The sequence below is a fragment of the Silene latifolia genome, chromosome Y (genome assembly GCF_048544455.1).
Source record: "Silene latifolia isolate original U9 population chromosome Y, ASM4854445v1, whole genome shotgun sequence".
Taxonomy (NCBI): domain Eukaryota; kingdom Viridiplantae; phylum Streptophyta; class Magnoliopsida; order Caryophyllales; family Caryophyllaceae; genus Silene; species Silene latifolia.
Genome location: NC_133538.1, coordinates 62,065,444 through 62,081,968, shown reverse-complemented (window position 1 = coordinate 62,081,968; position 16,525 = coordinate 62,065,444). Strand labels below are relative to the sequence as shown.

Sequence of the window (16,525 nt, the reverse complement as noted above, 5' to 3'; positions counted from 1 at the left end):
AAACGAGATGAAGGACAAACGATCTTGTGGCCGCCAAGATCCGAACAGACTCCTTCGATCTCCAAATTCAGACGAACGCCAATCTACTTGAGCCCGGAACAAACTGAAGCTTCCTCCTGGAGGGAACCTCACAAATCGACTCTCATAAGATTGTGCTCACATATACTATCTCCACCTCCTTAATTTAACCTAGACTAATATAAGGGTCTTTATATAAATTTATTCCACCCTAAATAAAAGATCTAGTCTAATTAGAAAACAAAGACAATTAGAAAATTAATTAATAATTTCCTAAACAAACTAAACCAATGCAAAATCACGTACAAGACTCCTAACAAGTCACATGTATTAACTAGGAAATCCATGTGGGATCCACCCCCACTAACTTCCAATTACCAAAACCACGTAACACACCCCTCATGTATACACAAAGTCAGAATTACGTGCGACCCGTGGGGTTAAGTGCGTGACTTGTACTAGTTACAATAGTTACGGAGTCCTTCTTTATCTTGCTTTAGCATAGTCCGTCTTCGACACAAATTCAAGGCACAAATTCTTAACACTTCCGCATTTTCACCATTTTTTCCGCTTCGCGAATTTCAATTTCTTCTCAAATTTAGGGAAAACTCAAAAATATTGCATCGTTCATCAATCGTTTCATTTATTACAAAGGAATTGCTGTTACTTTCGTCAATTTCTCCTTCAATTTTGCATTTGATTCAAAATTAGGTCAAAATCTGATCAATTGCTATCAATTACTCTGTTTTTTCGCCGATCATCGATTTTTTGTCATCTATTATCGTCAATATGCCTGATTCTGCAAATTCCGTTACCGGCAATGAATACAGTAATCCGTATGATGATCCGCTTTTTCTCTCTAACTCCGATTGTCCTTCAATGTTGCTTGTCAACGCACCTTTTGCTGGCAAGAACATTCTCAGTTGGAGCAGAGAGATTCTTATGGGGCTTGCTGCGAAGAATAAGCAAGGTTTTCTTGATGGATTAACTGCGATGCCAGCTCTGTCTTCTCAGAGTTATTAGCAATGGCTATGGTATGATAATATAGTTCGTTGCTGGATCTTGCGTGCTCTGACTCCAGAAATCAAGGAGGTCTTCATGACTTCTAAGACAACACGTCGTCTTTGGTTGGATCTCAGTGAGATGTATGGCTAGACAAATGCTCCTCTTCTTTATCAACTTAAGAAAGAGATGAAGAACATGTCTCAAGCTTCCGATGAATCAATTGTTGTTTATTACAACAAACTGAAATGTCATTGGGATGATATTGAGGATTTAGAGCCTTCTCGTGATTGCACTTATGGTATAATGTCGACGTGCACCTGCAATGTGCTCAAGAAAGTCTTGGAAATGGCATCAAGGGAGAAGGTTATTAGTTTTCTGATGGGATTAGATGATGCTTATGATAATCTCAAAACTAAAATCTTGTCTATGGATCCCTTGCCTAGCATCAATAAGACATACTATTTGGTACAGCAGATAGAAAGTCAGAAATCCTTTTCTAAACTTGCCACTTCATAGGCTGAATTCAGTGCAATGGCCGCTAATCGTGCCAAAGCATCAGGGTTCTGGAATAAGCAGGCAGATAACAAGAATTGGAATGTCTGGACTAGAGATGAGGCAACTAAGGAAGGTGCAGGACAACCTGCCAAGAAAGGAAAGCATTGGTGTGATCACTGCAATAAGGGTGGTCATACCAAGGCTACATGCTTCATCCTTCATCCTGAGCAGAAGGCTCAATATATGGCTCGTTTCTCAGATCAGTCACCTGCTGCAGCAGCTCATAATGTGGGCAAAGAAGACAATCCTCTTGTCTCTAATGATGACCTACATGCTGATTTTACAGCAAATTCTTCAAACAACTATTCCAAGGTTGATATGGATCCCTCATTGGTTCCTGCCATTTATCAGCAGATGATTCATTTTAAGCAGCAAGGGCATATGGTCTCAGATTACTCTGCAGTTAATTTTGCAGGTATATCTCTAGTGACTAATGCATATATTTCAGATTTCCAATCCCCTAATAATGTTTGGATAGTTGATTCTGGTGCCACTGATCACATGAGTTCTGCTTTAGAATTATTTGACAATAAAAAATCCTTGTCTAAACCTATTAAGGTAGGACTTCCTGATGGAACCAGCAAACTTGTGATAATTACTGGTGATGTTCATATCAATCCCTCCTTAGTCTTATATGATGTGTTCCATCTAGCAGATTTTAGGCATAAACTGTTATCTGTTGGGAGGTTATTGTCTGATAATGGTCATTCTATCAGTTTTAACACTACTGGGTGTATGATACAGGACCATCAACATAAAGCTACTATTGCTGTTGGCATCAAGGAAGGTGGCCGATACAAGTTGAAGTCTCATAGGACTAATAATACTTGGCAACATAGTGTGTGCATGCTAATGTTAATACAGCCTATATGAGTAATAAAGATTGTAACTCTGGTTTAGATTTGTTACATTCTAAACTAGGACATACTTCTTTGTCCAAAATGAAGCATCTGAATTTTGTTAAATGTAAAGGGTTAGACAAACTTGTCTGTGAAACATGTGTTTTGGCGAAAATGCACAAATTGTCCTATAATAGAAGTGATTTTCATGCTTTGTTGCCTTTTTCTTTGATACATGTTGATTTGTGGGGGCCTTATAAGAAGACTTCCCTGACAGGAGCCACATATGTTCTCACTATTGTGGATGATCACACTAGAGTCACTTGGACTTTTTTTTTGAAGGATAAGTGTCAGGTTTTTCAAACTATTAAAGATTTTCTAGTTCAGATTAATACTCAGTTTGGATATGATGTCAAGGTGGTTAGGAGTGACAATGGTACTGAAATAGTACAAAAGACTTGTGACAGAATGTTCTTAGATAAGGGCATAATACATCAGAAGAGTGCCCCTGGTTGTCCCCAACAGAATGGGAGAGTTGAAAGGAAGCACATGCATTTAGTTGAGACTCCTAAGGCTTTTTTGTTATTTGCTAATCTTCCAAGGAAGTTTTGGGGAGAGTGTTTACTAGCTGCCACACACATCATCAACAAATTGCCCAGTTCAGTTTTATCTTGGAATATTCCTACTGAACTATTGCTCAAGAAGACTGTCACCTATGATGAATTGAGGGTCATAGGTTGTTTATGTTTTGCCTTGACTCCTGGCCATTCAAGGGATAAATTTGATCCTAAAGCCAGAAGGTGCATCATGTTGGATTACCCATTTCAGCAGAAAGCTTATAAGCTGTATGATCTGGAATCTCACAAGCTCATTGTTAGCAGGGATGTGATCTTTCATGAATTAACATTCCCTTATAAGTCTGGGTCTCCTGTAATTTTTCCAAATACACCTAATATATCTCATTCACAGCCTTTTTGTGTTGATGAAGATTTTAATCCAGTTGCTACCATTTCTCAGAATACACATAATACATTAAATATTAATACACCTGTTAGTGCACCACCTACAGATGGTGCTTCTTCTTCTCTTTTACCAAATACTTCAGAAACAATCATACCTGCTGATATGTCAGACATTGTTATACCTGCTTCTAATGTCTCTCCTGATATAGTACCTCATATGCCTCGAATCTCATCAAGGGCAGTACAAATACCAGGGAGATTAAAATATTTTGTCTGTCCAATTTTGCCTCATAGAGTTGTATCTCCATCCCAAGATACCTCTTCTGATGAGTCCATCTCTTTTAATATGCATCAAGTTTATTCCTCTACTGCCAAACCTTTACTTATCCCTGAACCAGCTTCTTATTCTCAAGCTAGGACTGATCAGAATTGGCTCACTGCAATGGATAAGGAACTGCAGGCATTGGAAGACAATGAGACTTGGGAAGCTGCACCCTTACCACCTGGTTTCAAACCCATAGGTTCCAAGTGGATCTACAAAGTCAAATACAAAGCTGATGGTTCTGTTGATAGATATAAGGCTAGGCTAGTTGCTAAGGGTTATAATCAGGTCCATGGGAAGGACTATAAGCATACTTTTAGCCCTGTATCAAAGTTCACTACTGTCAGGGTCTTCGTAGCAGTAGCAGCAGCTCATAACTGGCCCATTCATCAGCTTGACATCAATAATGCTTTCCTTCATGGTTCTGTTGATGATGAGTTATATATGTCCCCACCAGAAGGCTATAAGAAATTGCTTCCTGGACAATTTTGCTAGCTCAAAAGGTCACTTTATGGTCTTAAGCAAGCATCTAGGCAATGGAACCTAGAACTTACTAAGACACTCTTGGCACAAGGCTTTCTTCAGTCTAAGAATTATTATTCTTTGTTCTATAAAAGTCAAGATTCCAGATTCACAGTTTTCATAGTCTATGTGGATGATTTGTTAATTTCAGGGAATGATACTAATTCCATTGCTCACCTTAAACGAGTATTGGACACTGCCTTCACCATTAAAGATTTGGGTCTTATCAAATATTTTTTAGGATTGGAAGTTGAGAGAGATGATGGTGGTCTTTACCTGAATCAGAGGAAGTATGTTAATGACATACTCCATGATACAGGAATGCATGATTGCAAGCCTTGTACTTTCTCACTTCGCAGAGGCCTACAGTTATCTGCAGACACAGGGGATATTTTGCAGGACCCAGAGATGTACAGAAGACTTATTGGCAGACTTCTTTATCTCAATCTCATGAGACCTGACCTGTCCTTTGCAATCCAGCACCTTAGTCAGTTTTTGACTTGTCCAAGACAACCACATTGGTTGGTAGCTTTACATGTAGTGAGATACCTGAAGCATACTATTGATGCTATGCTCTTTTATCCTGTTAATAATCCCTTTACTCTTCAAGTCTTCACTGATGTAGACTGGGGAGCTTGTAGTTTCAGCTGTAAATCAGTAACAGGGCAATGTATTTTCCTAGGAGATGCTTTGTTTCCTGGAAAACCAAAAAGCAAAAAACCGTGTCAAAATCTTCAGCAGAATCTGAATATAGGGCTATGTCTTATACATCAGGGGAGATAGTTTGGCTTCAGAGACTGTTGGAGGATTTTGGAATTCATGTTCCCACACCTATAAAATTGTTTTGTGATAATAGGGCTGCCCAACACATAGCTTAGTTGCAAACCCTGTTTTAAATGAGAGAACCAAGCACCTGAATATCGATTGCCATTATGTCAGAGAGAAGGTTCAAGAGGGTCTGATTTCTACTGCTTATGTACATACTGGTTCTCAAATTGATTCGCCAAGATGGGCTTGTTGTTACATCCCACACGCCTACCTTGAGGGGGGATATAAAGAATACGGAGTATTAAGTCGTTAGTTAGTTACAACAAGTTGTTATGATTCCAACTAATCTGATTGTATATAAACTATAACACCCCCATACTTCAAGTGCCTTACCAGGACCACTCAGGTATAAGGATACTACCATCTCGGTTACCCGAGGCAATGATAATCAAATATACAATAACGAAACAACATTTAAATAGTAACACTTTAGCGAAAGGTTACAATCCAAAACCAAAACCAAAATACGAAATACGAATACAAGTTCTCAAAACCAACTGTCTACTGAGTTAACTGAAATGTTTATTAAACTACTAAGCTACAGGGAAAGACTTCTATCATCGACGGTGGCACATCCCAAATTATCCCAAGAATCGACTCATATCTCTGCTCAATAATCGCTCACCATCCCCGAATGGATCACCACGCTTTTAAAACATTAAACGAGGTCAAGATAATCACACAATTTATATAAACCAACAATACAAGAAACAAACAAAGACAATCATCACGATATCCTCCGAACTCCAAATCCAACTCCACAATCCTGACTACACACTAAAGTGTGTAGCCCCGCCAGAGTGCCCATCGCAACAGTCACTCCTCGCCGCTGGGGACCGCACCGTTCCCACCTAAGCCCCGCTCATCTCCATCGAGCGATAAACCCAAATCCATTAATGTGCACATCCCTTCTGTGGCGGGTTCCACAGAAGGCGAATCATGGGCGTGAAGCCACTCCAGCAAGTGACTCCACTCAGCCAGGGACGCACCCCGAAGAACACAGACAGATACAATCAATCACAACTACTATCAGTAACCAAATCCAGCAATCGTCACAATACGAGTATGATAATATTCAACAACCATAAAACACCACAACACATTATGGGACTAATACTGAGTAGGGAAACCCTACCTGGAAAGCACAACACAATCGGACGATCTCACAAAATGATATCAAAACGCTTCCTCTACGAATCCTCCTCCTAACATACAAACATATAATCACTACCAATCACAAAATACAACAAAACCCCCAATTCCCAATATTAGGGTTTAACCAACTTTAACGAAATACTATAAAAACGGTACATAGATCTTACCCTCGACGCAAGGATTACAACGGTATAAAGAAAGGTAAAATCCGACCTTCCAAGCTCCTGGATTTGCCAACAATGCGATTGATGCGAAGAACGTAGTTTGATTTCTCTCTTTGAAAGTAATTAGGTTTAAAAGTGTTTAAAGAAAAGTGACGGAAGTTATTATATACTTAATCGCATTATTAACAAAACCCGACAAATCATCCCCCGTAAACCGGCTGCTCGATCGAGTAGTTGAGGTACTCGATCGAGTGCCCCCTTACTCGATCGAGTACCCAACAGGTCAGAAACTATTTTAAACTGAAACTCACCCTTACTCGACAGAGTAAGGCCTGCTCGATAGAGTACCCAGAGACTCATAAATCCGTAGTATTACATAAACCAATTCACCTTGTAGAGCTCATTTTAACTTAATGAGAAATCTCTCTTCTATTTACTCTTCTTGTTTCTCTCTCAATAATATCTAGATATTTTCTAGGCTTGTTCATCAATGGTGATCGTCTCAATCATTCATGGCGTCATGTTGAATCAATCTTCGTCATTTCATAGTTCGCTATTTTTAGTCCGACCTTATCATCTGCAGACAAGTTCCACAGCATGCTGAGACTTTGTTCTTTCACCTCAGAAGTCAAGGAAGGCTCCTAAGAGCATCCACAATAGAGAGGATTTGAGGTCCTCTTAACACTCTCTTTTTTCTAAGAGGACATCCTCTCTATTGTGAGGCACATTTTACATGTCCTCTTAGCAAGAGGAAGTTGCTTACTTCTTCTAGTTTTAGAGGAAACTAGAGGAAAACTTACCTTGGCCCTAGTGCCCACCCACCAATCACTATTTGTCTTTTATGCAACAATACTTTTGTTTTTTCTTTTTTAAAATTTTAGAGATTATTTAAAGTATGAGAGGTAATATAAAAGGATCCTCTCTATTGTGGAGAAAAATAATGGAAGAGGATGGTGATGGTGAGAAATGAGTTGAATGAAAGAGAAAAATTAAGAAGATAACATACTCTTTATTGTAGATGCTTTAAGTAAAGCAGTCGTCTCCTCTATAGCCCCACTTTCTGCCACTACTCCCTCCATTCAACTCCACTTTACATGTATTCCATTTCCGTCAATTCAACTCCACTTTACAGGTTTCCTTATTTGGCTAAAAAAATGACAATTTTATCCTTATTGAAAATCTTTATTTACAAAAAATGCCACCCAAACCCCACACTAACCCACCATAAAACCCCACCTTTATGTTTTTTTAGTATTTTTAACCTCTTCTTTCTCTTTCCCCATGTACTTTTAATACTTTTTTAATCTGCTCCTTAATATCCGTGTAAAAACCAAAATTGCAAAGTGGAGTTGAATGAAGGGAGTATATCTCTGTATGAATTAACTGTAGATATCATTATAAAAGGCCAGCAGTTGCTTCACAGGAACGGTTTGATTGAGACGTCAGAAGATTTACAATGAGATTAACACATCCACGAAACTTCATAATATTATCAACATAATTCTTTCCTCCAAGTAAATATTTAACCATCACTGGAATCATTGTCCAGGCCCAGCAATCTAACCATCACTGGCACATAGGTTTCACTAGTGCTTGACAAAGTGGTAAATGACGAGTTTACATCCTGAAAGCCATTTGTAGGCACGGAAAATTTATTAATGTGCCGAATAAATAAAATAAATTAATTATTTTGAGTTAATACCAAATTTTAACTTAATTTAATTATTTTAATTATTTCGTCCCGATTAAATGAAATATGGGTCGATTCGGATTACAAAAGGAGTTATTCGGATCATTAAACCCAGAAAGAATCAAACTTGGGCCAATGTTGCTAATAAACCCACAAATGGGCCTGTGACCATCAAAGTCCAACAAGGGGAATTGAAACTCTATAAATAGAGCTCTCCTCATTCATTCAAAGGGTTGGAAATTCATAATTGCAAAGGAGCTAGAGAGAACAAGGTACAAATTCCTACAAATCCTCTCTGTCAAAATCATTGCAAGCAGTCAACAAGCACATCAAATCGTGCCGCATGCGTTGAAGATTCAATCACCAGTTCAAACCTTCAAAAGAGATTCAAGTCATTGCGACCCTCTCAAGAAAGCAAATTTAAATTGCGCGTAGAGCAATTAAATTTGTCTACACGCGCACCCCTCACGTGTACCCCGTACACGTACCCCTTACGGCATATTAGAATCAGAGGATACATTAGAGATTGTACACGTACTTTTTATATTTATTAATAAAAATTCATTTGTTTCCTATTTTGTATTACATTTATTTTGCGATACAAAATTTGCAGTTACAAATTTTGGTGAACCCGACGTGAAAATCTCTACCTCTCATCTCTACTGCTGTTTTATTCAAGTCTACCAAAACAAGAAGATGTCTACTAAGCAAAACATCTCTCAAGTCCATCCAAGAAGACATACGCAGATACCCTGCAGGGTACCCCCATTGCTACTACCTCCCCTGCTACGCAGTCAGTTGGCATATCCACAAGAGGAATGGCGAAGAAGGCTGCTGTCAATGCTGCTGCTGCCAGTCTACGCTCTGCACACGTCCCAACTAGGCCGCGCAAGTTCTCTGTCGCCTCCATAGCTGCTGCTGCTACAGCGCTCCTGACCGCCTCTTCTCCTTCACGCGAGGAGACTAGAAGTGTTAAGGCTGACAAGAAGGTTTCTCCTTGCAAACCCAAAGCATCGCCAAAGAAGAAAGAAACCTCAACTCCTAACGTTGCTTCAGTCATGGTGATAAGTGGCGATACTCTTGAGGATCGAATGCAGAAAATGAATGATCTCCTTGAAAAGATGATGAAGGAGAATGAATAAAAGAACAAGAAAATTGATGAGCTCCAAAAAGAGGTGGTGGCACTCCGTGACAGGAAGGCCGAGAGCGAGTATGGTGACACCGATAGGGATGTTGATAGCGATAGAGAAGTTGGCGAGGATAGGGAAAAGCCAAAGAATGAGATCAAAACTTCACCGAAGAGAAGTCTGCAGGAGTTAATAGCCAAGACGATCAAGTGTCAGTTGGATGATAGCTCGACAAGTAGTGGACGCTATATCAAGCCTTACACTAAGAGGATTGACATCTGCGCATGCCATCCGCTATCGGCCTCCAAAATTTCAACAATTCGACGGGAAGGGGAACCCAAAGCAACACATCGCCCACTTCGTCGAGACATGCAACAATGCTTTGAACGAAGGTGATCGTTTGGTGAAGCGGTTCATTCGTTCGCTCAAAGGGATCGCGTTCGACCGGTACACAGATCGGACTCGAGTCAATTGACAGTTGGGGTCACATGGAAGATGAATTCCTCAACAGATTCTACAAAGACTGGACGTGTCGTCGGATGAGCGAATTGACAAAGACAACTCAATGGCAAGATGAGCCTGAGTCGATTACATCAACAAAGTGGCGTGCGGCCCGAGTCCGAATGCAAGGATCGCTTAAGTGAAGCGTCAGCGGTTGAAATGTGCGTCAACGGGATGAAATGGGACATTCTTTACATCCTGAAAGGGATCTTGCCAAAGAGCTTCCAAGACCTGGCTACCCGCGCCCATGATATGGAGATCACAATCAAAGAACATGGTAGTGCTCGACCAAGTTCTTCTAAGGTGCCAAGTGAAAAGAAGGAGTTCAAGAAAACTGATAAGAACTCCAAATCGTCGACAAAGGAAACAATGGTCGTCGAAACCAAGAAAGGCACCTATGAAAATATCGTCAAAGCCTAAGTATGAAAAGAAGAAAGAGTCATTCTCTTACAACTACCAACGAGACAAGCCTACATTGAAAGAGTTGCGAGGCTAAGAAATACCCATTCCCAGATTCTGACTTGTCTGGAATGCTCGATGACCTCTTAGAAAAAAAGATTATACAATTGCCAGAGTCGAAGCGCCCTGAGCAAGCAAATAAGACAAACAATCCCAACTACTGTCGTTATCACAGGCTAGTGAGTCACCCTATTGAAAAGTGTATAACACTCAAGGAGAAGATGATGCAGCTCTCCAAGGAAGGGAAGATCATTCTTGACTTGGATGACACAGTAACCCCAAATCAAACTACTGTAGTCTTGGAGCAACCTGACGAGCCAATTATATGACAAGGACAGTGTGTGTATATGTTGCAGTTCGGGAGTTTTGAGCCTGTGGCATTACGGATCCAAAGGTCATTGTCGTCACTACCTCCAACGTCATTAGAAGAAAGACTACCTCCTCAGGATAAGAATGAGGAAAAGAAGCATGAAGATGACGATGAAGGTTGGACTTTGGTTACACGCAAGAAGTCAAAGAAACAAACAAGACAGACAGCGCAACCTGTTCATCATCGAAGAAAACAATAAAAAAGGACGAAATCTCGCAAGACGAAAGGAAAGAGAAAGTCCAAAACAGTGGTCAAACCACATGTCTTGCCTATCGATATACTTGAGCAAGAACCACCGAGTCCCGTCACCTTAAAATAATTCTTCCCACAAGACTTCTTAAACAAGGTTATCGTGTGCACCGTCTCAGCTATGGAAGGTGGTGATGATAAAAAGAAGATAGAGGAAGGAGGCCCAGATGATGCGGTATTGCCACAACAGTTGCATTCTGAAAAGGAGAACGAAATAGTGGCTGCTCTTGACGCCCTTCCTACAAACATGGGATGGAAGAAAATCTTTCATCTACCTAAAGAGAAGCGTCAGCTGATAATTCAAGGACTTGAGAAACCCGAGTTGTATGCGGGCAAGATGAAAGAAAAAATTGAGCCTCTTGAGCAATCAACTGGATGTGTCTCCTGCAACGCAGCCTTGAGTTTTTCAGATGAGGATTTACTTCTTGGATCCAAACCTCACAACAAGCCACTTTATGTGTCCGGGTACATCCGGGGGCGAAAGGTCAAGCGCATCTTAATAGATGGAGGCTCATGAGTCAATCTCATGCCAAAAGCCACTATGAACGAATTAGGGATCACGATGGATGAACTCTCCAGTAGTCGAACAATGATTCATGGTTTCAACTTAAATGGGGAGCGTGCGGTTGGCATGATCCGTGTAAACCTTACCATGGGTGATCTTTCTTCCGACACATTGTTCCATGTCATGGATGGCAAGACATCGTTCAAACTATTGCTGGGACGACCTTGGAAGCACGAGAATGGAGTTGTCGCCTCGACCCTCCATCAATGCTTGAAATATTATCGTGATGGCGAAAGAAAAATAGACGGAGACGCCAAACCTTTCTCTAAGGTCGACTCTTTCTTCGCTGATGCAAAATTCTTTGAAGAAAATGGTACTTCCAGTGAGTTCATGCCAACCACCATCTCTTCAATAGGAAAAGGAGGTAAGCGGGAAAAGAACATCATCAAAGAAGATGAAGCTGCAAGTCCTGCTAAAGAAAATGATGTTAAAAAAGAGGTAGACAAGGCCAGCAAAACAACTACTCCTGTTGCATCACCCAAGAAGCAAGAGACGACGCAGAAAACTACACCACCAGTACTACACTATATCCCGAAGTCTCGCCGCAAAGATGGGGAGAGTCCTTTTGCAGAGTGTCTAATACCAAAGATAGAGCCTAAGGATAAAAAGTCAAGTGTTCAAGCAGGAATGGGTGGCCAAAGTCGTTACACCTCTACCAAGTTCATCTCAAACGAAGATTGTGGGACCTCCTCCGAATGGTTTTGTCTGTTCATCCAGTCAATCATCAAGTGAAGGAAACAAGGGGATATTTGATTCCAATGCTTACAAGCTACTGGCAAAGGCTGGATATGACTTTACAAATCCGACTCCTCTCGGCAAAGTTATAGAAGTTGAGCCGTACGGTCTGAACAAAGCGCAACATGAAGTGTTCAAGCAAGATGGGAGTTTCATGGTGACCAGGGCCGGGCTCGAATATGAGTCTCCTGCACCTGTGAAGATTGGTGCTCGTAGAAAAGGGGCTACTGCGTCTTCTCAGCACATCACAGTAGAAGAGGTCGAAGAAAATGAAGGAGAGGAAAAGATGCATCCATCTTCAGTCTTCGATCGAATAAGTCCACCTGTAGAGAAGTGTCGCCCTTCTATATTCACAAGGTTAGGGAGACCAAGTGCTTCAACCAAACACATTTCTATATTTTCTAGGCTTGGCAATCAAGGAGAAAGTAAAGTCAAAGTGTCAACACCTTCGTTGCGCATAAACAAGAAGGGCGCAATACATGAACGCTTGGGCGGTCCATCAAAAACAGTCTTCAGTCGACTAGGGGCTCCCAAGAAGAATAGTGGCAAGGGTCGTCCTCTCTCAACTTCTGCAACACAAAATGAAGAAGAAGTAAGAGTAAGCGATGACTTGAGAAGCACAATACCATCTCGCATGAAGCGTATGCAAGTAGTGGATATCATCCAACATGAGCCACTCAAAGCAAGGAGGCGCATACTAGTTCTTACTGGTCAACAAAAGAATGCCGAAGAGATTGTGCCTTCATCTTCACGTCCCTGTGATACAAAGAAGTCAAGTGACTTAGAAATTACAGCGTCGTCATATCACATCACAATAGAAGAGATACCTGACGAGAACGAAGAAGTTGAGGCGGATGAGGCCCCTGAAACACTTGAAGACGGGGGGCAATCGACTGTAGATGAACTCAAGGAACTCAACTTGGGAACTATTGAAGATCCTCGGCCCATTTATGTCAGTGCTCTGCTGACTAAGGAAGAAGAAGAGGAGTACTACAAGTTGTTGGTCGAGTACAAGGATGTCTTCGCTTGGAGCTATAAAGAGATGCCTGGACTCAGCCCAAAAATTGCAGTTCATCGTCTAACAATCAAGAAAGGCACCAGTCCCAAAAAGCAACCTCAACGTCGTTTCAGGCCGGAACTTGTACCTGAAATTGAAAAGGAAGTCAACAAACTCATTGAAGCAGGTTTCATACGAGAAGTCAAATATTCTACTTGGATAGCAAACATTGTCCCAGTCAGAAAGAAGAATGGACAATTGCTCATATGTGTTGACTTCAGAGACCTTAATGATGCATGCCCGAAGGATGACTTCCCTTTGCCAGTCACAGAGTTGATGATTGACGCAACCACTGGTCATGAAGCCCTCTCATTCATGGATTGTACTGCTGGTTACAATCAGATACATACGGCACCTGAAGATCAAGAAACAACAGGTTTTCGAACCCCAAAAGGGATCTTCAGCTACACAGTCATGCCGTTTGGATTGAAGAGTGCTGGCGCTACGTACCAACGCGCAATGTAAAAGATCTTTGATGACATGCTGCATAAAACAATAAAGTGTTATGTTGATGACGTGGTTGTCAAATCAAAGAAAAGAGAAGACCATATCAAAGACCTTCGAACCGTCTTTGAAAGACTTAGAAAATGTCAACTCAAGATGAATCCACTCAAGTGCGCATTTGGAGTCACATCTGGGAAGTTCTTAGGTTTTGTGGTCAGGAATAGAGGCATTGAAATTGACCAAACAAAAATCAAAGCTATCAACGAAATGCCGGAACCAAAGACATTGAAAGAGTTGCACGGATTGCAAGGACGTTTGGCATACATCCGAAGGTTCATCTCTAACTTAGCCGGGCGTTGCAGGTAATTGTTTAGCCATCTCATGAAAAAGGATGCTCCATTTCAATGGGATGAAAAATGCAAAAATGCTTTTGATAGCATCAAGAAGTACTTGGCCCGGCGCGCCGGGGGGCACCAATTCCAGGAAGGCCACTTGTCCTCTATATTGCAGCACAAGAATGCTCACTGGGGGCAATGTGTGCTCAAGAAATTGAAGACCACAAGGAGAGAGCACTCTACTACCTGAGTCGTACCTTGGTTGGAGTTGAGTTGAATTACGCGCCTATAGAGAAGATATGTCTTGCTTTGGTGTTTGCCATCCAGAAGTTGAGGCACTACATGCAGGCGCATACCATACATGTGGTCTCAAAAGCTGATCCAATCAAGTACATACTCTCAAGACCAGTCTTGTCCGGAAGACTTGCGAAATGGGCAATGTTGCTTAAGCGGTATGACTTGGTGTTCGTGCCTCAAAAGGTCATGAAAGGTCAAGCTATCGCCGACTTCTTTGCCGATCATCCAAAGATTACCAGCAGAGTGGGAAATTTCGATGACCTCCCGGAGAAAAAATTTTCTACGTGGACGTTCTACCTCCATGGCGTATGTACTTTGATGGTGCTTTGCAAGGCAAGATGGAGTCGAGCTGAGTTGTATTCGTAACTCCACAAAATCATCTTATGCCATATGCCTTTACACTCACTCAGTTGTGTACAAATAATATGGCAGAATACCAAGCTCTCATACTCGGTCTTCAAATGGCGATCGAAATAGGTGTCAGAGATATGGACATATATGGAGACTCAAAGCTGGTGGTCAACCAAGTCCTGGGTGAATTTGAAGTGAAAAAGGAAGACTTGATTCCCTACCATCAACGGGCATTACAATCTGCTTTGAATCAACTTGACGACATCCATGTTGGTCATGTGCCAAGGAGTGCTAATAAGTTGGCTGACGCGCTTGCTAATCTTGCAGCCACTTTGGCACCGGGGAAGAAGAGTCTATGAAAGTCCCGATCTGCAATCGTTGGGTAGTATTATCGCTTGAAGGAGAAGAAAATGTAGACACAACCAACATGATATGCGTCTACACGCTTGATGAAGATGACCGGGCGTCAACCTATCATTGATTTTTGGACCACCAAAAACTAACCGATGATCCCACACACAAGGTAGAAATACGTCGACGTGCTCCAAAGTTCATTCACTATAAAGGGACACTCTACGACGTTCTTTCTCGGCCAATGGTTGAGGTGTCTAAGCAAAGACGGTTATCAAGCAATGCATGAAGCTCATTCCGGCATTTGTGGTGCTCATCAATCTGGGCCTAAACTTCATGATCGTGTAAAGAGAATGGGGTATTACTGGCCAACCATGGTGCAAGATTGTATGGACTTTGCGAAAAATGTGAACCCCGGTTCTACGCAAACTTCATACACCAACCGCCGGAGCCGTTGCATCCTACTGTTTCTTCATGGCCCTTTGAAGCTTGGGGAATTGATGTTGTGGGACCTCTTACTCCAAAGGCCTCAAATGGACACGAGTATATCCTCGCCGCCACTGACTACTTCTCAAAGTGGGCAGAAGCCATCACACTACGGGAGGTGAAGAAAGAAAATGTTGTGGACTTCATTCGAACCCAGATCATCTACAGATATGGTGTACCTCAGCGTATCACAACTGACAATGGGAAACAATTCTTCAACCATCTGATGACAAGTCTGGGAGAAAAAATTCAAGTTCAAACAGTACAAGTCATCCATGTACAATGCTTCTGCAAATGGTTTGGCTGAAGCCTTTAATAAAACTCTTTGCAACTTGTTGAGAAAAGTAGTAGCAAAGTCAAAGCGAGATTGGCATGAAAGAATTGGTGAGGCGTTGTGGGCATATCGTACCACATACAAAACACCTACTCAGGCAACCCCGTACGCGTTGGTGTATGGAGTGGAGGCCGTGTTGCCTTTGGAGTTGCAGATCCCTTCCTTACGCATTGTTATTCAGGAGGGACTCACAGATGATGAGAATGACAAATTGCGATTAGCAGAGTTGGAAGCTCTCGATGAAAAGAGATTAGAGGCTCAACAAAAGCGCCAGTGCTATCAAGCAAGGTTGTCACGCGCATTCAACAAAAAGGTGCACCCTCGTTCTTTCCAAGTAGGAGACCTCGTCCTTGTAGTACGAAGACCAATCATCACCTCTCACAAGCCAGTTGGCAAGTTCACCTCTAAGTGGGATGGTCCATACGTGGTACAGGAGGTCTATACAAATGGTGCTTACAAAATTGTGGATGAAGACGGCGTTCGAGTAGGCCCAATCAATGGGAAGTTTTTGAAGTGTTACTATTCTTAAATCCCAACAGTGAAGGCTCTTAAGCAAGAGCGTAAACTGCATGTCAAAGCTCCTAAGTAAGAGGTTAAACTGCATACAAAAAAAAATACACAAAAAAAAAAGACTCCAAAAAAAAAAATCCTTCCTTCCTTTATGAACTACGTCGGCTTGATCTTGTGAAATACACTTTGTGCTTCACAGGTATGTAGGCAGCTTGGGTGAACATGTAGCTCAAGTGCAGCCACACCTCCAAAAAAAAAAAAACCAAAGTCCCTCCCTTGAACTGCGTTGGCTTG

The 16,525-nt window shown here is 41.6% G+C and overlaps 3 protein-coding genes across 3 annotated transcripts; all 3 read left to right on the top strand.

The window, feature by feature from the left end:
* Nucleotides 1-1,209: 1,209 nt before the first annotated feature.
* On the top strand, nt 1,210-1,539 carry LOC141628189 (uncharacterized). Its single transcript, XM_074441362.1, has one exon. The coding sequence runs from the start codon at nt 1,210-1,212 to the stop codon at nt 1,537-1,539; it is 330 nt and encodes a 109-aa protein (XP_074297463.1).
* A 9,789-nt stretch (nt 1,540-11,328) lies between these two features.
* Nucleotides 11,329-13,588, top strand: LOC141628188 (uncharacterized). The gene is made up of 3 exons (XM_074441361.1): nt 11,329-11,990; nt 12,049-12,574; nt 12,707-13,588. Exons 1-3 carry the CDS (start codon nt 11,329-11,331, stop codon nt 13,586-13,588), a joined length of 2,070 nt encoding a protein of 689 aa, XP_074297462.1.
* Nucleotides 13,589-14,100: 512 nt separating this feature from the next.
* LOC141628187 (uncharacterized) lies at nt 14,101-14,909 on the top strand. The gene is made up of 2 exons (XM_074441358.1): nt 14,101-14,505; nt 14,610-14,909. Exons 1-2 carry the CDS (start codon nt 14,101-14,103, stop codon nt 14,907-14,909), a joined length of 705 nt encoding a protein of 234 aa, XP_074297459.1.
* Nucleotides 14,910-16,525: the final 1,616 nt, after the last annotated feature.